Source organism: Nuphar pumila, chromosome 6 (assembly GCF_984573655.1).
Source record: "Nuphar pumila chromosome 6, dmNupPumi1.hap1.1, whole genome shotgun sequence".
In the NCBI taxonomy this organism is placed as follows: Eukaryota; Viridiplantae; Streptophyta; class Magnoliopsida; order Nymphaeales; family Nymphaeaceae; genus Nuphar; species Nuphar pumila.
This window is the reverse complement of record NC_143254.1, coordinates 7,088,018-7,110,585: the sequence shown is the minus strand read 5'-3', so window position 1 is coordinate 7,110,585 and position 22,568 is coordinate 7,088,018. Positions and strand designations below refer to the sequence as shown.

Genomic DNA, 22,568 nt, shown 5'->3' with positions numbered 1-22,568 from the left:
TCAAAGATATAGATTCGGGGGTAATGACTGCTGGATGAGTTGAGTTAGGGCTGCATGTGTAACCCCAAACCACACTCTGGCCTATCCGGATTGAATATAAATGCAGACTGTGCTTGGTCTGGATAAAACACAATCTTAACATCCGGTTAGGCCGGAACACAACATAGTTGTCCATGCACCAGCCATTCAATCCTTGGAACAATTTCAAAGTGTAGTACAGAGCTCTTTTCCAGCAACCAACCAACCAACCAGAAACAGAGGCATAGACCCCCTTTGCCATACACCTGATGAATAAGTTCCCTTTAAATTTTCTCCTTGGAGCCTGGGATTTTGTAACTTTGATCCCTGGCGAGTACAAAGAAGAAATTGTTTAGTGACCTTTTGTTGCCACCAGATCAGGTAAGCTTAGGTTGCCTGAACCGTGTACATTTCATAGTAAATTCTATCATATTTTTTTCCCATAAAAACAATTCATTATCCTTCACAACGTTCGGCACAGATGAGTAGCATTACGTTTTTTCCCATGACACAAAATGGAAACATACAGCTCAACCATCAACCATGCTGGGACTGATCCAAAAAAAGAACTAAATACTTTGGTTGAACTGCTAGCAACCAATAGCAGTTCCATCGATAAACATGTTACTGAACAGAGTAGAAGGCCTGGTCTCATTCTAGATCATACTTGATCCCATAAGGTGTGTTTGGATACAAAGGTCTCATGTCCATAAAGAAGCAATTTAACTGCACAGATCAACTGCAAAATGCCCAATGGGCTCTTCCAACTATTATTCTTTATCAGTTAAAATTAAGGTAATATCATATAAGAAAGAAGGGGAGAAGAAAAAATGGGCACCCTAAGAGCTAAGCCATATATACCTCTTTCACCTCTCTTTTGGAGGATATTCTCCTCTATCAATTCAGGTAATATCTTTTAAGTTGGTTTCCGCAGGCAGCTGGGACCTAAGTTTGGGAAAGAAGCAAGCTGTGGTGGGCAGAATCACAGGAACACTGGAGCCATCACCAGCGTTATGGTTGCAAGCATCTTGATCAGCACATGAAGTGAAGGTCCAGCTGTATCTTTGAATGGGTCTCCAACTCTAATCATAGCCAGAAGAACAATTGCAAGTTAGAATCATAGTTGATACCTACAAAGCAACAGTTACTGTTTTGAAGCCTTTTTTTTTGCCTTAATAGTACATCACAATTTCAATATGTAAAATGTGAAGAAATTCCTGGAGCTGACATGTCAAAGGTAACCTTATAAAGGAGTTTCAAGGAAAAGGATCAAATGTTTGGAATGCAGAAACTACATTTTATGGTATCATACAAAATGACCATCACCATCAGAACCTTGTTCCAACTGGATGTATAATTTTAATACAAAATAGAAGACGAGATTGTTTGATATATGAAGACGTTGACAGTAAATGAAGAGATGACACCAAAATTCTAGACTTACGTGTCACCAGTAACTGCTGCTTTATGGCAATCACTGCCCTTCCCTCCGAGAGCACCAGTTTCTATGAATTTCTTTGCATTATCCCATGCGCCACCAGCAGTATTCAGAAAGAGTGCCATCAGTATACCAGAAACAGTGGCAAACATAAGCATGGCAGCCACCACTTTGGCTCCAAGTAATGGATGGCCTGTATGATGCCCCAAGAACCGAAAAATGACCCCTGCACAAAGGAGATATATCAGAGCAAAAGAAAAATACATGTATATGTATGTGTCTATCTGCAGAAAGAAATCACCATGAAAGGGTAAATTCTTTTTCCTCGGCAATTTGAAAACGATCACAAATTTCTCCCATTATTAGAACAGATCCATTCACAAGCAACAAACTATTGACACGAAAGAAGACTCACCAACAACAATGGGGGATACAATTGCCAAAGCTCCAGGTTTGATCATCTCCCTAAGAGATGCAGATGCAACAATGGCAACACAACGCCCATAATCTGGTTTTTCTTTATATTCCTAAGGATAACCATTTCAAGAAAACAACAATTCATCAGATACGCACAAGAATCTGAAAAATAAGGATAATTCCAGAATGCAACAAACCATTATGCCAGGTCTTTCAATAAACTGCCTCCTAACTTCATTAACAACTTCTTGGGCAGTCCTCCCAACAGCAGAACAGGCCCATGCACTAAACAGAAAGATTAACATGGAACCCAACAAGCCTCCAACAAAAACTTCTGGTATCGCAATATCAACCTGGAACACATTTAGAATTGGAAAAATGAGATATTGAGCAAACATTTTAAAATCAAACACTTAACCTGATGCTCACTGCAGTCAGGTCTAGTGCCAAAGGCCAAGATGGATCACTGACAAGCCCAGCAGAACAGCCAGGTCTATTCAGCCTGACCCTGAGCTGTGCCATGACTTTCTCAGTGCAAACTAGAACTCTCCAGTACTAGTTGGCAACAACCTGAGCTACACCACGTCTAGACTATGAATAAAAAGAAGAACCTCAAAAAGTAACATCAAAATATAAAAGATTTGTCGCTATCCCAAGTCACATAATAAGCATGCCTGTTTAAAAGGTAAGTGAGCAAAAGCAGCTACTTCGTCCATGTAAGCACTAAATAAAAGGAAAGAAGCGAGTGCTGCAGATCCAATGGCAAACCCCTTGGTGGTAGCTTTAGTCGTGTTTCCCACCGCATCTAAAACATCAGTGATCTCCCGAACACTTTCAGGCTGCAAAGGCCGAAACACACATCATAAACAGTGGCACATATACAACAAGGACTTGCACAACAATGTCAAGTAACTGATAAAATTTTATCAAATGCAAGCCAATTTGGAAAAGAAAAAACAGCAATTTTTCTACCATATGTCTGCTTTTGTACAGTTTAAGTGAGGCATGTGCACGAGCCATATGCATTTAATATTGTAAATAACTTAAATTAGAATAGAGCGGTAAAGTTGCAACAGAAGCCTGCCTCTCAGTTTTATCAACACCTCAAGTAGACAAAAAGAACGGACATGTTCAAGAAACACACATACTTAAGGATGCAGTCGATGCATCACTAAAAAGAACCATTTTAACCAAGGGATAAACAATAAAAAATAAGCAGAGAATAAACACGATATTGGTTTATCCAACATCTACCTGTTGACTCATTTCCACAATTCCACCAGCATTGTCAGCTATTGGGCCAAACATGTCCATCGTTAGCACATATGCTGCAGTGCTGAGCATTCCCATCGTAGCAACAGCAGTTCCAAACAAACCACCAGTTGGATTTCCATTCTCATCTACCAGGCCTGAGGTGTGTCCTAGCCAGAAAGCTGACAATATGGATATGCTGATGACAACGACTGGAAGTGCTGTTGATTCTAAGCCTAAACTGACACCGGCAATTATATTGGTGCCATGGCCCGTCGAGCTTGAGAGAGCTAATGAGCGCACTGGTTCATGCTTATAATCAGTGTAGTACTTTGTGATCCACACAAAAACATAGGCTGTGATGATGCCCACCAGACCACATAGGGCAAAGTTCAGCCATGCTGAAGGAGCTTGCTCAGTATAAAGTAGCCAACGTGTAGACTGCTCATTGCATTCAAAAGCCAAAAAAAAAGTTTCAGCATAAATAACAAGCCAACTGCAATGTCACGACAAAAAGAAGAGGGAACAAAAAGGGTTATAGCCTAAAAATAAATTATCAAAGTAGGAAACCAAAATTGCAGAATAATGTAAAATACAAAAATATAGAATCAACAGGTTTATGTGAAAAAAAAATGTTTGAAATCATCACTTGTAGCTGAAGTATTACCCCAGCAAAAGCTAGAACAGCCAAGAATATTGTAACTGAATATCCCTTCTGAAGTATTGCCATTGGATCCTCCGTGGGCGCCTTGACACCTGAATTGCGTGTACTGATAGAAAGTATCCCAGCTGATGATACCACCAAGTCAAAAGAATGGACAACGAGAGGAAAGAGGATAAAACCAGATGGATCTGCAAAAAATGAAAATCATTGCCACCAAAAGACTAATATCAACATCCTTCTGAATTGGTTTGAAATATTCAAAAAGACAACACGACCACCTCATTCCATCTCATCTGGACACCAACCATAGTAGCTGTAGCTACGACATTGTAACTTATCTACCAAAGTCTACATATGCTCTTATCAAGAAAGGGTGATTTTGGGAAAGCCATAAGCATTGTTGATTATGTTCAGATAGACAAGAAACCATAATAAAAACTTACAACATTCAAAAAAATCTTGCAAAAACCCTAGCTACTCAGCCTCAATTAGGGGCAAAACACAAGCGCAGAATTTCTAGTTCTTATGAAATGTTTAATGTCACCAGACATGGCTTTCAGAAATGGATGTGGAAAATAGCATTTGCCACCGGAAACCATCATAAAGTGAACACTGGAAAGGTGGTAATGATGAGGGATGGGGAGAGCAATCTTTTGAAAAGTGCTTAAGTAGCAACTGCAAGAAGCCATAAAAATGATGTTTAAAGGTAGGCTTGCCAAAGCTCCTCCAATTATCCTTTGTTTTCCATCAGAGAGCACCATTAGGATCACAAACCAAAACAAAGATAAGTACAGTGGGAGCTGTGGGGTGTAGGGAAATGAAACGGCCAAAAGAATCAATAAAACTCAAAGGGTAGAAAGATCCCACTAATTCTAATACACAAATGAAATGCAAAAAGGGTCATCCTAAGATCTAAGGACCTGTTTAGGGGGATTGGTAAAACTGGTAAGGGACAGGTTTTTCTTCCTTGGTGCAAAAAGCAGGAGGCAAAATATTATTTACCCAAAGAAAATATACACAATATCCTGCACAGAAAATGTTAAAAACTATGTAACATGGGTGCTTCTGCACATCCAAAGCACCTGTGTATGTGACACGTGTGTGGGTGACACAAGTGGCCAGTGTGATCAACCCACATCTGGCCATTTTGGTCCAATGTTGGTTTGGTCAACTTTGACCAAGTCCAAAATTGTCCAAGTTCTAAAAATTAAAAACATAAAAGAACTTATAATTGTATAATTGCATTTTATCATGAAGCAGAAGGCGATAGAGAGAGAGACGTCATAAAGACACAGCTAAAGGGACACAAAGCACACTACTATTATGCAATTTTTTTTAAGAATATACAAAGGGACATGACACGGGGACAAGTTGGAGTATACATGAGAGAGAGAGAGAAGGCATTTTACGTGACCCACTTTTGTAACATTAAAATTAAAAGAAACACAACTAAAGATTATGATTAATCTGTGCTCCTCGACCAGGCGAGGGCAGACCATGCACCCTAGTCGGGCCATCTGATCAAGAACACCTAGGTGCCCTACATTAGGCATTGAACCTACATCTAGGCACGATTTTGACTACATAGGCATCAACAAGAAAATGAGAGAAAGGATCCCAACCACCAGTTAGCTGACAATAAGAAACAATGACGTCTCTCTCCATTAAGTCCCAATGACAATTTAAATGACATTACACCCCAATAAAATTCTCAAGGAAACATAAAGAATAGCAAGTAGATTTATCCAATATTTACGTAATCATTGTCTAATAGAATCAGAAGAGTAAAGGGGGGAAATGGAAAGCTAAATTTTCTCTAGAAAAAGAAACAAACATGAAAAGCTTTAGCAAACATTGGCATGGATGCAATGGAACTTAATACAGCACAACATTAGCAAACGATAGTTCCATCTCCAGTTATTGGCACATATTTTCCTTTCAAACGACTACATAAGCAGACAAAAAATGAACTAACATTAGATAAACAAACACTTGAAAGAAGAGACTTCACTTTGTCCTACAACATCAGGACCATAATTAGCAACACGTGAAACAGCATTGTTAATCAACCAACAATCAATAGATGATTAAAAATGCTTTTCATTTAAAATTTTGAGTTTCATAAAAATGCCAAATAATGTATATGGGTTTAATTTGGTTTTAATTTTATAAAAATCAAGGTAAAAAAAAGGACATGCATATGAGCTTTTCCCTTGGAAATCGAGTTAGGGTATAGGAACAATGGGTACAAATTCAAGACTCGACATGATCAAACCTGAGATGTAATAAAATTGGATCCATATTGAAGGGTTTTTTTAAGTACTTTTCATAACATAACTATAGTATTATAAATTTTCCATCACGAAAACACGTTTTTTTTTCCAAGGTTTTGAAAAAGATGGAGTTTCATTTGTTTCTTCGGCTTAAAAGTTTTACTGAAAAAGACGTGTTTTAAAACAGAGATTGTCTAACTATGATCAGGACACAAAATTCTTCCAGGAACTAATTTCAAAATGCAGATTGGAGGACCATTATGACGAATAAAAGGTCATGTGAAGACCCAAAAAATTAAAGAAGATTACTCCAAAGAAAATCAAAGTATCAAACTACTAATATAATGAATATAAACTCAAATAATGCCGTTTCATACATGCCTTCAATCTTGCAATGCTTTGCCATTGTTCCTCCAAGTATCATGGCACTGATAACCTCTGCTGCAATACTTTCAAAAAGATCAGCACCCCGAGCCGCACAATCGCCAACATTATCTCCCACCTTCAACACAAGTGTTAGTCAAACAGCAATTTTAGAACAAAGTTTGTTAATAAATAAGCATGAACTAACATCTACAAACAATATCCCCTTCTCAACAATTTCTGCTACAATAATAAGGTTTGAACTTATAGAAACAAGTTATTCCATTGCTTACTGCATTTTTTTGTATATATTTACTCTAACACTGCTTAAGACATTCTTTAGTCAAACAGTAAATACTGCAAGGGTTATGCATATGGTACATTCTTGTGTGCATGTTCAAGCATGTGTATGAGGGACAGAGATGCAAGTGTGTGCATGGAGGAGAGAGATCAATGTGTGTGTGTGTGTGTGCATGAGGGAGAGAGACGCATGTGTGTGTGTCAGATTAATGCTAGAATGGATAATAACCAAAGCACACATTCTTCAGCCTCCAGTGCATGTTTTATAGTATTTTTCACCATGGATAATTCAATCATGATAAGAAGCCTGATTATCAGATCCAAGATTCTTCAAATAAACAAGTTCATTAACTGATCTGTCCCACATAACTGGTTAAAGATGACCTCCACAGCAGGATTCTTATTTTCTTTTATTTCTTGGTGGAGCAAGATGAAAAAACTCAGTTTAATATTCAGCCCTCATCTTTTGAATATGAAGTTTTCAACTGATGAATACTTTCACACTCCAATATGGTTTCTAAGGCAACAGAGAGGCTGCATTCTGTAACCTTTTCCATCTCCTGGAAAGAAATATTAATAGTGCAGCCCACATGAACAGAGGTTGAATTACTCATCAAAACAAGAATCAGGCCAAAATTTAAGATACATTCTGAGGAAATAAAAACATCCATGGAAAAGAAGCAAATGAAGTGCTTTCATAAACAATATAGCAGAATTTATGGACATGCCAGATCATGAATTAGTCACAGCATCCAATCTCCAGAAAAAACCGAACATTGCAATATTTCTATTTTTCGAATGGGATATTTATTGAATCTCAATGAAGACGATATCTGTATAGACACACAGATCCATTTACCGATACATAAAGTTGGAAAATAATCAGTAGGGTCAGGAAGTCACGATAAGGCTGAAGACTGAAAAACATACATTTTTTATTAACATCACATACAAACAGATATGTAATGTATGTTTGACAACGTGAAGTTTTGAACCACATTCTTTGCTTTTACAACAGATGTCATAAATCTCTAGTCCCCTTTCAGAGATTGTGGGAAATGGGAATGAATGTCAAGGATTAAAAAACCCACGCTTTCATGAAACTCAATAGAGAAAAATGGTATCAAAATCACTTGACTAAGTTTGATCATGGAACTGAATGCACAGTCAATCTTATGATTTCCCTATAGCAACCAGCATCTTTTCAATAGATATTTAGATCGTTATAAGAACTACACAATTTCCACTGCCAAGAAGCTGCAGCACTTGATTTAAGGGCTCCATAAGCAACTGTACCATCAATTCTGTTGTGCTCAATTGTACCAGCTTCATGTGGAACCTATCTAACTAGAGTAGAGGATAAATTGTTACAAGATAACTCAGTCAACGTGTTTATTCAAATCACAAGGCTTGATAGAATCTTCCTAGACAAGTAACCACTCTAATCATTCCAAGGAGAATTAGTCACTGTCTCACAATCAGATTTCCACCACAGAATGGTATATATACAGCAATGCTATAGACTATGTTATTTTTCCTAGAAGCCAACTTTCTGAGCTATTGTGAAATCATTCTTCACAAAAAGAACAGAGATGAAAACCAAATACTTGTTTGCTTGGGCTGGATTTTAGAAATCCTGCATGTTAGTCATTGCAATGCCAAAAAAAGAAGAGTGCCACTAGATCCCACGTGCAAGAAATGATTGCACCATTAACCAACAAAGGCAGTAGATATTCAAGATATTATCTTATGCTAACACGAGAATTATGAATCAGACAAGAAAAGGCAGGGAAAACAATACCAAATCCGCAATGACAGCAGGGTTGCGTGGGTCATCTTCAGGAATGCCCTGCTCTACTTTACCAACAAGATCAGCTCCAACATCAGCTGCTTTAGTGTAAATTCCACCACCAAGTTGTGCAAAGAGTGCAACAAATGAGGCTCCAAAACCATAGCCAACCAGGAGAAGAGGTACTGTAAAAACATAATAAAAGTAGCCTATAATCACCATCCATGCTAATGAGTGCAGAGACGCCTATCTGAAATAGGCATAACAGAAGCTCAGGAACCATCACTATGGACTAACAAACAACTTCAAATGAGTAAATAAAGACTGATTGGTATATAAAGTACAGTCCATATGTTAGAGGTTTGAAAACAGATAGGAGCACCTGAAAAGTAAATCTAGTTAACATACAATCTCAAAAAGATTTAGCAATTGAGAAAAGTAAGCTGGACGCTGCTGTTTCTCGTAAAATCATTCCACATCCTTAAGATAGAAACAAGAATAACAAAGAGAATCAGAAAAAATAGCAACTGCATAGCAGAATGATCACAAGTTTCTGTGCAGAAATTCCTATAAGATGCTAGTCACTGATGTGAAGCATGGAAGAACGTTTATATAACCATCTTTATTAAAAACGAGAGAAAAATTACCCAAAAATCCACATCCAAGAACTTCCTAATGAAAATTTGGTAACTTACATACCTCAATTACTTAGAGAAAAGCAAAAATATATCGTAACTAGCAAGAAATTCTTATTGTACTAGACAATTACCCGGAAGAAACAAATATTTATGTAGTCACAGATCATCGGCTCATTAAATAGAATAGCACCAACCAAGAGGATCAATACTTACATTCTGTGACCTTCACTGAACCAGGCAAGTCCACTTCCAACCAAACATAAAATGCTGCATAAAGAATGGCCACCCCTATGACTGCCATTCCCACAACAACAAGGGCTGAAAATCCACCTGCACGGACAGCAACCTGAATAAAGATGATCAACCTCAGTACTCTGAAATGCTAAATAATTTTTCTAATTGCAGAAGCTTTAAGACAACAGGAAACCTGTAATGCCTCTCTTGCAGATCGCCTGGCAGCACTAGATACCCGAACATTTGCACGCACTGATACCCACATTCCAACATATCCAGCAATACCTGAACATAGAGCTCCTAGAAGGAATGCCACTACAGTAATATATGCAGAAGTCCACCTGAAAGAATGTCATAAGGCATCAAAGAGTTGCAAGCTTAGTTCACAAAAGAAATGTGAACAAATATAGTTAATCAAGAAATAATAGAGCACCTCCCAAGCCCAGATGACTCCTGTTGAGGAGTGGTACTACGGAACAAATATATACAAAAAATCACCAATGCTAGCAACATCGCCATTTTGGAAATTGTTCCATATTGGGTTCTGAAGAAACCTTCCGCTCCATCACGAATGGCATCAGATATCTAGCATATGATCAGTAGTTTCAGATCATGCATACAACATTTAAGAAGTCCACAAAGTAGAAGCACGACCTGTAGTGAGTAAAGTTCTTAAGTGGCTACAAAGGTTGTATACATTTGTGAATAAACTTGCTTAGTTTATTAACATGAGCCATAAAGCCCCTTGAGTGCAAAATTTTCATGCAGCACAGAGAACAAAAGAAAAATGGGATGATAATGCTTCAATTACAAATTGAAGCGTAAAGGAGAAAAGGAACAAGGGAAAGAAACATTCAGGAACAGCAAGTTGATGAACCTGATTGCTTGCATATCTTTGCATGCATGCAGAAATATTATTAACCCTAATTATCTGTAAGTTAGCCTTTGATTCACCTGTCCTACCTACCATATCAGCAGATGTTCAGACTTCAGACAACCATCCTGGTTGATGACAATAGTGTACATCCTCTCTCTCTCTCTCTCAATATATATATATATATATATGGGATAACATTTGGTAATGGTGCCATTACGTACAAATGCCTTTGGATCTCCATGGTGCAGGTTTTTTTCATCCAATCTATGGATTCAGCATGTTCAAAATAGTGGGAACCAGCTTTTGGATCATGTTTTTTTGATGAAAAAAACACAATTTTATGACCCAGAATTGTAGGCCGTTGACTTTTGAAGCCTTATAAAAACCTAGCTGTGTCATAATCGGATGATCTAAGAGCTGATTCACACTAACCTAAACATGTAGATCATATGTAAAGTTTGTTTCATGAAAAACAATAAAAAATGAAAAAGGTGACATGACCAAATGTAATCCACACACACACACACACACATATATATATATATATATATATATGAAAATTAGTACGCACTAAACATTTTTTCCTCCTAAACATCCCAAACACTTCAAAAGAAACACTGTTACAGGTATTCTTTGCTTAATCTAAACCCACAGATATGTCCATCATTGTTCATTTACTAAAATCATTCTGTGGATCAAACCAATGTAACCCAATTTTTTTATTTCTTATCAAGTTTTAGTCTGATACAAAACAAATTTAAACATGAAAAGTACCTCATCTAGAGCACATTTTCTACTAAGTAAATTATATAGAACATATGTATAAGTCAAGATCAAGCAAATAACTACATAAATTACCTTTGTTGTGTGATGGGTATTTTCGTACCCTAGTAATTGTAACAGTGTGTATTTAATGGGAAGCCCAATACCGCAGCCTCCAATTGAGGATTATGCAGCAGCTCTCACGTATTCTCCCTTCATTGCTTATTCTTGTGTATGAGAGAAGGAACCCACAAATTTTATCATGGTATCAGAGCAACAGTTCAAATTTAAGGATCGTGATCTTCTTATGAACATCCGGTAACGCTTCTTCATCAAGCAAAGCTTCTTCTCCAAGATCTTCTTTCTTCTTACCCCTTTCTCCTTCATCTGTCACGTATTATCCTTTTTCTTTCTCCTACATTCTTCTTGTCTCTAGGTATCAAAATCCAACGTATTTCTCTTCCAAAACTTGGATTTGTTCACGTTAGCACATTTCAGATTTTCTGTTTGCCTAATATTCTTCTTTCAAGGCTTAAATAACATATTGCTGATTCTCTTTTCACGTTTTCATATTGTCATATTGCTGCACGTGATCTTATATATTAACAGTTTAAATAATCACGCAAGATCGGATTTGAATCATTTGATCTCTGCGTGATTACAAAGCTTGAATAAGATCACGTCAAATTCTTTTGCACGCTGACTTTTGCACGTTGACGGCACATTAGATTCAAATCTGGAAGTGATCCCAGATATGTCTTGGTTAATATTTGGACTCATTCTCTATATTCTTTTCTGTTTTATACAGCTTGTCTATATTCTCTCATATTCTGAAAGAAAACACGTTATTTTCAAAATAATGTGCTCCTTTGATTGAATGTTTAATTCAGAACAGATCTTTACTGCGTAGTTCTGGTTTTCTGCCTCGAGTTTATCATATCAATGAAAAAAAAGGCGGTGGCAGTAGAAATCGTTGATCTTAAGTTTCTGTTCTGAATTTTATTAAAATTCAATAGTAATTGAACCTTCTTATTCCTTCTTAGTTTTGGCAACTCCTTATTTTTTGCTTCAATAAAGTATGGACTCATTTCCTCACTCTCAGCCTGGTCTTTCCTCAAACTTCCTTAGTCAACTCGTGTCTGAGAAACTGAACAATTCCAAATTCCTAACTTGGAAGCTACAAATCTGATGCAGTGAGGGTGCGATGTTTTCACGATAACGGGTGCTCTCGCTGCTGCTCCTCGATGCAGCCACAGGAAACAGACCACAACGTAACAGGCCTGACGCTGTTATAATTCTCCCACGCACGATCAGGCGTGCGGCACTAAATAACACAGACGAATTGCACTTGATGCAGCGAACAGGGGAAATCGCAATGGTCACGCGAAGAGGGGCTGACGTTGATGGCTTCGTGCGATGCGCAGTCATGCAACATGAATAAAGTAGAAACACGTGAAGCAATGACAAAAAAAAAGAAACTGGGAACAAGGAACCCAACACTATGTATCTGAAGGAAGAATCCACTAATAATGCCCACAGAATGAGTTTTCTAACAGGGAGTAATGAATAAAAACAAAAGACTGACTGAACCATAACATTGTATTCAGACTTGATCGAAGAGAATAAAAATAAAAGACAAAAAAAGAACAGTAGGAAGTGCGGCTGAAAAAGAAATAACAGAGAAACTCAAAACTCCAAAAAAGGAAAAGGCTGCTCAAGTTTTTTTTAATCACGTTTGCGCACAAAACCCTAGGAGAGGGTTTTTTTAAAGTCATCTGGTAGACCTGGGTCTCGGGTCCGGTCCCGAACCCGAGACAACTCCTATTTTATGCTGGATCAGGGACGTGCTCTGCATCAAAATCATACCATTCATAAGAAGTCAGGACCTTTCTGGACATCTAGATGGTTGTGTCCATGTTCCTCCAGAGTTCATACCACAAGAAGAAAAGAATGGTGAGGGAGATCTTTCGACTACCTATGTTAGAAATCTAGAATACGTATCCTGGATGAAGTGAGTGTAAAAGTATCTTTAACAAGATACTATAATCGCTGAAACGATATAAATGTATGAACATACACACACCAAGAACACTTGTGCTCAAAAGCACAAATCACGAAATCACAAATGTGCAAATGCACTCATAAGTTTCATAAACAATAAAAAGGTTGGGCAATAATCCCCAACACCCTTTTAAGAAATACAAGAGGGAGTGCCCATATTTATAGGGCATTAGAAGACCTTGGAGGGGGCTCCACATAGTCGTTGGAGCCCCTCCAATGGTCACAAATGTGACCGTTGAAGGGGGTCCAACGACTAGTGTGTTGGGCCACTCCCAAGGTAAGTACAATGCTTTAATAAAAAGAAAAAAAGAAAATAAAGAAAAAGAAAAAGAAAATACAAAACATATTCGTAAAAAGAATATGTGTAAAATACCTAAACTACCCCTAAGACTAAAGATAGGAATATATATATTTTATATATATAATCAGTAGATACATATACATATATATAATATATGTATATGTATTACCTTATATATATGAAATTACAAGCTTTGATTTACATAATTTAACAGCGAGATCAGGCACTGGTTGCCTATATCACTTCTACATTGTCACAGGAAGTACTTGTGGCTATTCCAGATGACTGCTCTGCCATGCAATTATGGCACCAACTAGTTCAGATATATTCTCAAGTTTCTCAGGCCAGGGTATTATTTTTAAAGAAAGAGTTTCAAATGCTGAGGAAGGACTCCATGACCATCATGAAGTACTTGAACAAAATGAAGACCATTACAGATCAGTTGGCCACCGTGGGATGTGCATTTATTGACAAAGATATGGTGCAACAAATTTTAAGTGGGCTGAGATCGGATTATCATATGATGGTTACTTCTTTATTGTGTTTGCCAGATTTACCTACATTTGAAGATCTTCGTGCCAAGCTTTTACAATATGAGATGACCTTAAAGGGATTTTCTGAAAATACTCATATCCAAGTTGGAGCACACAATGTCCTTGCCACAGGAGTTGGCTATGGGCGAGGACGTGGTAGGTATGATTTTCGAGAAAGAGGGGGTCAAGAAAGAAATGGACAAGGGAGTCGTGGAGTATTACCTACACCCAGTATCCCTCTCAATGGTCAGAGACAAATATCAATACCCACCTGTTTTCTATGCAATAAAAGGGGACATATCAAAGCTAATTGTTGGTTTAATCCTCAAAATAGAGGCAAACAAACAAAGACAAGAAAGGGGTCAGATAAATTGAAGAACAGTGACAAAGTCAAGAAGTTGTTACTATCTGCTCTAGCTGAATTGAATTTAAAACAAAATTATCAGGGCACTTGGTATGTCGATTCTGGTACAACCACTCATGTCACTGGTGATGCTGGTAAGCTCCTAACTCTTGTTTCTTATGCTGGTAGAAATAGTAGCTCCTAATTCTTGTTCATTATGCTGGTAGAAATAGTATAGTCACTGGTGATGGATCTCACCGTCATATTTTTCACATTGGAAACTCTGTCATTCCTATGTCTACTTCTCTTGCTCTTTCAAACGTCATCTATGCTCCGAATATCAAGAAAAATATTGTTTCTGTCTCTAAGCTTGTAGATGACATCAATGCTTTAGTTGACTTTACTCATTTTTCTGTTCATGTCAAGGACCTTCACATGAGGGAAACGTTCGCTGAAGGAAGACGACAAGGGAATATGTACGTGTTTCAAGAGAATCCTTCTACCTTGAAGCTCACACCATCATCTTCTTCAGTTTCTTCCGAGAATGTTTTTAGTCTTTTTAAGTGTAATAAGCCGAATCTTTGGCATGGTCGTTTGGGTCATTGCAGTAGTCGCTTCATTGAAAAGCTTGTTTCAAGCAGTCTTATTCCCAAGTCAAGTCTAAGTTTATATGTCAATGACAAAAAATGTTCTAGTTGTCTTTAATGTAAGAGTCATGTTTTTCCATTTCATTCTATTAATAAAAGAGCTTAAAGACCATTTGAAATTATTTGTTCTGATGTTTGGGGTCCGGCTCCAGTTCCCTCCATGTTCCCTCCATGTCTGACATCAAATACTATCTTATTTTTGTTGATAGCTATTCTTGGTATACATGGATTTTCTTTATAAAATGTAAATCTGAAACATTTAAGTTATTTCAGAATTTTCATTCCTTTGTTCAAAATCAATTATCTGATAATATCCTTTGTTTCCAATATGATGAAGGAGGTGAATTCTCCTCAAATGACTTTATTAATTTCCTTCAGACAAATGGAATACGTAGGCAGGTGTCTTGCCCTCATACACCTCAACATAATGAGATTGCTGAATGAAAGCATCGTCATATTGTCAAAAGTGCAATGGGCATGATGCATGATAGTAACCTTCGAGTTACTTTCTGGGCAGAGGCGTTTCATTCAGCAGCTCATATCATAAACTGATGTTCATATCATAAACTGATTGTCCATGAATATCCTGGAAAACAAATCACCCTACTTTTCTTTACATAATGTTCATCCAAATTATCATGATTTGCGAGTAGTCGGGCGTGTATGTTATGTTCACGTTGACAATTCAATGCGACACAAGTTTCATGATACGACCTTGAAGTGCAAATTTGTGGGGTATGCTGATGATTATAAAAGGTACAAATGTTATGATCTCGTGAGCAAGCGTGTCAAAATATCCAGGAATGTTGTATTTGATGAATTGAATTTTGACCACAATCCTAACACCTTTCCTGAAATTGGAGTTTATCATCCCTGGTTGAACTTTGATATCTTTTCTAGTATTGATGATGTTTGTCCTTCGGAATGTAATCAAAGAGATGAGGGAAACATGTCTGATGCTGCACAAAGAACTCAGGAAAGTATCATTTTCAATCCTCTCTTGCCTTCCGAAAGATCTAAAAGCATTGTTTACTCTCGACGTGAGAAGGGAATTCTCCCCAATTCTGATCAAGAGATGCATTCTTCTGTTCCCAGAAGATCCACTCGACCTCGACATCCTATTGATAGATGAGTAAGTTATGAGAATTTCACTATAGATTTTCAACTCTTAACCTCTTTAGGTAAGGAAGATCAACCCACAACATTTTATCAAGCCGCAAATTCTAAGCGATGGATCGAAGCTATGAATGAAGAAATGGAGGCTCTACATGAATGTAGCACTTGGGAGATTGTTCCTAGATCACATGATCGAAATATGGTTGGGTCCAAGTGGGTGTATAAAATAAAGTATAAGCCAGACGGTACTATTGAGAGATATAAGGCTAGACTGGTTGCCAAGGGATTCACCCAGTAGCAAGGACAAGACTATGATGAGACCTTCAGTCCGGTTGTGAAAATGGCTACTATTCGCATCATCCTATCATTGGCTATTGAGCATCAGTGGATTATTAGTCAACTGGATGTAAAAAATACATTCCTACATGAAACTCTGAAGGAGAAAGTGTATATGGAGCAGCCCACTAGGTATGCAGAAGGGAATTCCAAAAAATGTGTGTAGATTAAAGAGAGCCATATATGGTTTGAAGCAAGCCTCTAGATCTTGGTTTGACAGTTTTTCTCTTGAAATAGAGAAATATGGTTTTAGTCGATCTCTTCTTGATCATTCTCTTTTCATATTCAAATGTAAAGACACAGTTACCTTGTTATTGATATATGTAGATGACATAATCATTATAGGTAACTCCAATGAACATATTGAGCGGGTCAAAGAACTCCTGAACCACAGGTTCAAGATGAAGGACCTTGGTAAACTGCGATATTTTCTTTGAGTAGAAGTTGACAAAACTATTGAAGGCATGATACTTACCCAACATAAGTATACTATTGATGTTCTCAGCAAGGCAGGTATGAAAGATTGCAAGCCTCTAAGCACGCCCAGTGTACTTTATCAGAAACTCAGTTTCCAAGATGGAGATTTGTATGAGGATCCTACAGGATATCGCAGGATAGTAGGGATGCTTCAATATCTCACATTTACTCGCCCTAATATTGTCTATTCAGTCAATCAGGTATCTCAGTTCATGCATGAGTCGCGTATTGGACATATGAAAGTTGTTAAACGCATTCTCCGATATTTGAAGGGAACTAATGGGGATAGTCTTTTGTACAGAAAGAGTATGAGTGAACATCACATGCATGAACTTCTTGTTTACACAGATGCAGACTGGGCAGGAGATTCAGATGAGCGTAGGTCAGTCTCAGGATACTGTGTTTTCATTGGCCTAAATCTTGTCTCTTGGAGCAGTAGAAAACAAAGGGCTATTGCTAGGTCGAGCACTGAAGCTGAATATAGATCAACGACAGCTGCTACAGAAGTAGGAGAATCGATATCTAAATGTATTCTCTTATGTGACAATCAAAGTGCCATCAACATGTCATTCAATCCTATCTACCACAGTCGTGCCAAGCATATTGAAATTGATCAACATTTTGTAAGACAAAAAGTCGAAGAAAAGGAAATTGAACCAAAATTTGTTCGGACTATTGATTAAATTGCTGACTTGTTTACCAAAAGGGCTTATCAAGGACAAATTCTGGATGTTGAAAGGCAAATTGTTCATGGTTAAAAACCATGTACAACTTGAGGGAGGATGAAAATAAGTCATCATTCACGACTGGGTTTGGATCTTATCCAAACCCAATTCAAGTTTATCTAATTACATATTTAAGCACATATTCATTAATGACATTAATGGCATATTGTAAATTACCTTTGTTGTGTGATGGGTATTTTCGTACCCTAGTAATTGTAACAACGTGTATTTAGTGGGACGCCCAATACCGTAGCTTCCAATTGAGGATTCTGCAGCAGCTCTCACGTATTCTCCCTTCATTGCTTATTCTTGTGTATGAGAGAAGGAACCCACGAATTTTATCAGTACCAACTCGATCTGACCACATAGGTGTCTTCCACACGGTTTGTTTGCTAAGGATCAAACCATGGATCATGTTTCTTTATGCAAAAGTATGATTTTTTGAGTCATGAAATTTTGTGTAGGTTGTTGATGTTTTGAAGCTCTTAAAAAACCTGCCTATGTCACAATCACATGATTCAAAATTCAATTTTCTACTAAACAAACCTTGTAAATCACATTCATAGGGTCTGCTCTAAAAAAATCTAAAAAATATGAAAAGAAGGTGATTTCTAGTATTAACCCACTTTATTATAGCATTGGACAGATACACCATGAAATCCTTAAAACGAATTACCCTGTTTCAAGGGTTAACCCAACTTATTCTAATCTTCCTTTTAAATGACTGAACATTTCCACCTGTGGCACATCATCTAGGTTACTTAGTTGGAACATGTTTTTGGGACACACCATACAAACTCCTTCTGAAAGATTAAAGGCAAAGCATCCACGACCATCTATTTCTAGATTTATTGTGGAATATAGCCCAGAATCTCATGGTGTTCACATCATTCAATAATATATTCTAAAGAAAAGCATAATTATCTTTGAAGAAGCGTATGTGCTATAAGAAAGCAATAAATAGGAAATAACATTTATGAGGTCCCCCATTATTTTCTTTTGATAACAAAAGCTCAAACATATGAACAACAACAAAAATATAGACTAAGGGAATATAAGAAATAACAGAGCCTCAAGATAGATAGATAAGATATCCTCAAAACAAAACAAAACAAAAAGATAGGTAGATAAGATAAAGTACACAAGAATAAAATGAGTTATACCTGAGCCATCTCCGGGGGTCCCTCATCCTTTCCAAGTACCCACTTGGCGAGGTATAAAGCAAAAATGAAGCTGGCAGTGCAGATAGCAAACACAAAGACAATAATAGAAGAAGTACTTGCTCCGATGTAAAATATAGCTCCAATGCTGAATAGCAAGAGGACCAATAAGACACGAGCATTCATGCCCATGAAGATCCTCACAATCTGCATGAATCGTGAAACAAAAAATCAAATTCAATAATTAAAAAGTATGAAGCTCCTTTCACAGATCTTACAAAGAGATGATCAATAAACTGATTTTAAATTATACATCAGTAGATTCTTTTTCCTAAAACGTCGCAAGACAAGTAAACATACCAAAGAAGCAACAGGTTATACAATAAAAATCCTCACGATTCAAACAGGTTATACAATAAAAAGCACAAGTGAAGAACAAATACAAAGGATCTGAAAGATGTAGAAGTACAATAAAAATCCTCAATGTGCATTAGAAATAAATAATGCACATATAGCAAGAGAAATTAAGTGAGGTCCACCTGGACAATCAAGAAGATGTGATTCATACCTTGCAAGGAATGTAAAAGAATTAGGCACAAACTAAATCCAGAAATAAGAGGTTAAATATCATCTAAATAATACAAAGAATGAAGCACAACATTTCTAGAACATGTAAAAGCATAAATGATGAACAATGGTAGTCTATTCAAAGCATTAGAAACAATAGAAAAATAAAATATACACAAAATGACCACATTGGACATCTCTTCTAACCACAAACATTTAATTAAAATGCATAATCAGTTATCCTGAAAGAGTAAACATCCAGCAACAAACACAGAAGGAAACAATTTAACACCCAAAGTTTGAAGCAGAAGTTACATCCTACCAGTGGTGTGTAAGTTTTGCTCCGCATGGATGGGAAGGTCCTAGGCTTGTCCTGGTATGAACCAAGACTTCCCTCCTCCATGTCATTGTCCATCATCATGAAGGCATTAGCAGAATTAACCCTCCGTGTGACAGGAAGGGGACCGTAGTCAATGCCGCTGCCTTGCGGCAAGTCACCCCCAGAAACTGGTCGCTGAATTTTGACTGATTCTATTTCCAAAACTGCAGCCTAAACTCAAGCACCTCTGATTCAGCCAAAACACTGACACTGTACAATTTAACAGATTTCTCTCTCTAATACCAAATCTCTCATATAGCCGAAGTTATAATACAGGTGAACACCAGTTCAATAAATTCAAAATGATGGCCAACCAAAAGACATCAATACCGCACAATGGATAACAGAGTATTTACTCAAAGGGAGATGCCTGCAAAGATCAAAAATAATAATCCCATAAGAAACAAACAAAACAGATAAATTATTATTTCAATTTCAAATAAAAACTCAAGCACAAAGCCACAATTGGTATTACCACTAACACCATACACTACAGAAACTGTAATATTATTACTTAATAATGCCTAAATAAAATGGAATGGAAACACCAGCTCAAATCCCCCATAGCTTAATCCATTTGAAGCATTCAGTTTGTCCAACATATTCAAAGCTCAACATTCTTCATAACAGTGTGTTAATTTTAAGTAAAATCCATTACTGCATGCAAATCTTGCCAAGCAGGGTTGCAAACAGTTCGGATATGGAATAATGATTTTGCAAATTTTGGCTTCCCGGATCAGAACCTAACTAACTACCCAGTGTTTTTTCTGATCCGAAATCTGAACCGTTTGCAACCCCATTGCCAATGTATGCATCTGATCCGCTTTATAAATGCCCAGAAACCAGTTGGCAGACACCTTTAAGTAGAAGGTAATACAATTAAATGTTATAGTATAACCAAATCATCCTCGTCCAAACTTTTCCAATTTTTTTATCTTAACTTACATGCAGAATTCATGTATTGCAGAATACCTAAGTTTTGGTAAATAACGCCATCTCCCAACAGAAACTTAAAATCCGCTAATGTACTAGAAGAACGTGCGGTTTGCGGAAATTCAACGTTCTACACCAACATTCAACCGAAACATGAAATTTTTAACAATGAACTTGTCAGAAACCCTAACTTCAACTCCCAGGAAAAAACAAACAAAAGAAAGCGAAATATGAAATAGTAACCAAATCTTGAGAGAACAATCACCAAATCTAGCTTTCTACCCAAACGAAAGCATACTCGAGCCTAATCAACACTATTCAACAGATACAAAACGAAAAAAAATAAAAGAAAGACGAGGTTTCAGATAGACGAATGTCATGAATTCGAGATTCGGATGCTTAAATCCTAGATTTCCGAGACGCATGCCCAAAAAACCAGAGAAGAACAAAAATGTATAAAAATACGAAAAGAAACATCGACTTTATTTCTTACCTCTTGATCAAGTACATAAGGTGATTCAGAACTATCCGAGAGGATTAGAAGCACACAAAAAAAAATAATAACAACAACAAACAAACAAAAATGTCTCCCCAACAAACTGGATACGTAAAACCCTAGGTTTAGCGTCATCTACCAAAAAAACCCAAAAATGAACGAAATAGATTAAAAAATACGAAAATTCCATCGAATTTGAGATCGTACCTCCGGAGCAGCTAGAGACGATGACTCAGAACACCAGCGCGAAGATCAGAAGGGGAAGAAGAATGAGACTCGGCAGGAAACAGAGATCTCGAAAGAAAATCCCACAAAAACGGAGGAGGAGTCTCCTCCGAATCAGAAGAAGTTCTCAAGGGAAAGGCTCCGCGGGGAAGAGACGAAGGCGAGTGGGAAATTTTTTGGCTCTCTCTTTTTTTTGGTTTTGGGTGGGTCGTTAAAAATTCATTTCTTTATTTTTCAGTAAACGGCGAGGGAGAATGGGTGGGTGGGTGCATTTGTGATTCTGGCGGAATATTTTTACCAAAATAACCTTCCCGTCTGAACAGCGTTTCTTAAATACCCCTACTGGGTAGTCGGATCCAACCCGGATGAAGGGTACTTTCACCATACCCGGTTCCGATTATAATGTAATATTTCCCTTTTATTTCATGGAAAACCATTTCACTCACTGGCAAGCTCATTAGTGTAAAACCCCAGTTGTTATGTGTTAATCATACATGAGATTGCGCTTAATCAGATTGAATTTTGTCGTTGAGTCGGAATCAAATTCGAATGTAGAAGTGCTCCAAGTGAGTCCAAAGCAGATTAGAAATTGGGTTCGGACCCAAATCTGAACCCTTTACATCCTTACTATCATGCCTGTAGAAACGCATCGGATGGGATTGGATCACAATATATCCGGATCCAAAATTGGGTCCTGTTTGATTTGGTGGCGTATCGTAGAATACAAGTGGGCTTGTAAAAACTTATGGACCCAATACTTGGTTGGTGGTCCTAATGAAAACCCCATTAATTTAGGGAGAGGGAGAAACAGGTGCAATGTGATTATACGCTTTTAATGTGCGGTTGCACCTCATCACCCTCCATCATTTCCTGGGCCCACAGCTGACAGATATCCCAAAGATGAAAGGGTGATCAGGTGTCGGCAGCATATTAAAAGTGTACATTAACATTGCACATGTCCATAGTGACATAAATTAAAACGGCAAAAAATACTGTCACCCAAATATAAGTGAAAATAAAAATTTGTTGTAAATCATGTTTTTTTGGCGAAATCTCAGAAATAAAAAATAAATTAAAATATAACAACAAATATTATAAATAAATAATAAAAAATATTTAAAAATAAAAACATGTGTTTTTTACAATAAAAACATAAATATGACGTTTTAAAATGCGATATTTATGTTTCTGATGAAAAAATCGCAAGAAATTGCCATTTTTTGGTTTGTTGATTGAAAGTACAAA

At 37.2% G+C, this 22,568-nt stretch overlaps 1 protein-coding gene across 1 annotated transcript; it reads right to left on the bottom strand.

The window, feature by feature from the left end:
- Positions 1 to 654: 654 nt before the first annotated feature.
- On the bottom strand, positions 655 to 21,533 carry LOC149833793 (pyrophosphate-energized membrane proton pump 3). The gene is made up of 15 exons (XM_090011021.1): positions 21,306 to 21,533; positions 19,613 to 20,039; positions 18,727 to 18,930; positions 9,819 to 9,970; positions 9,579 to 9,726; positions 9,365 to 9,497; positions 8,526 to 8,698; positions 6,443 to 6,563; positions 3,792 to 3,976; positions 3,128 to 3,565; positions 2,548 to 2,712; positions 2,071 to 2,226; positions 1,872 to 1,983; positions 1,463 to 1,682; positions 655 to 1,100 (listed from the first exon to the last, which is right to left on the bottom strand). Exons 2-15 carry the CDS (start codon positions 19,709 to 19,711, stop codon positions 1,001 to 1,003), a joined length of 2,406 nt encoding a protein of 801 aa, XP_089867147.1. The 5' UTR covers positions 19,712 to 20,039; positions 21,306 to 21,533; the 3' UTR covers positions 655 to 1,000.
- Positions 21,534 to 22,568: the final 1,035 nt, after the last annotated feature.

What these genes read in the sequence shown, in the direction of transcription:
- LOC149833793 (XM_090011021.1), bottom strand. Translation starts at nt 19,711, where the DNA reads ATGATGATGGACAATGACATGGAGGAGGGAAGTCTTGGTTCATACCAG. An exon ending in TTCAGTGAAGGTCACAGAAT is followed by an intron (nt 8,699 to 9,364) that starts GTAAGTATTGAT and finishes ATGTTTTTACAG; the next exon opens with TACCTCTTCTCCTGGTTGGC. An exon ending in GCAGCAGTTACTGGTGACAC is followed by an intron (nt 1,101 to 1,462) that starts GTAAGTCTAGAA and finishes GGCTATGATTAG; the next exon opens with AGTTGGAGACCCATTCAAAG.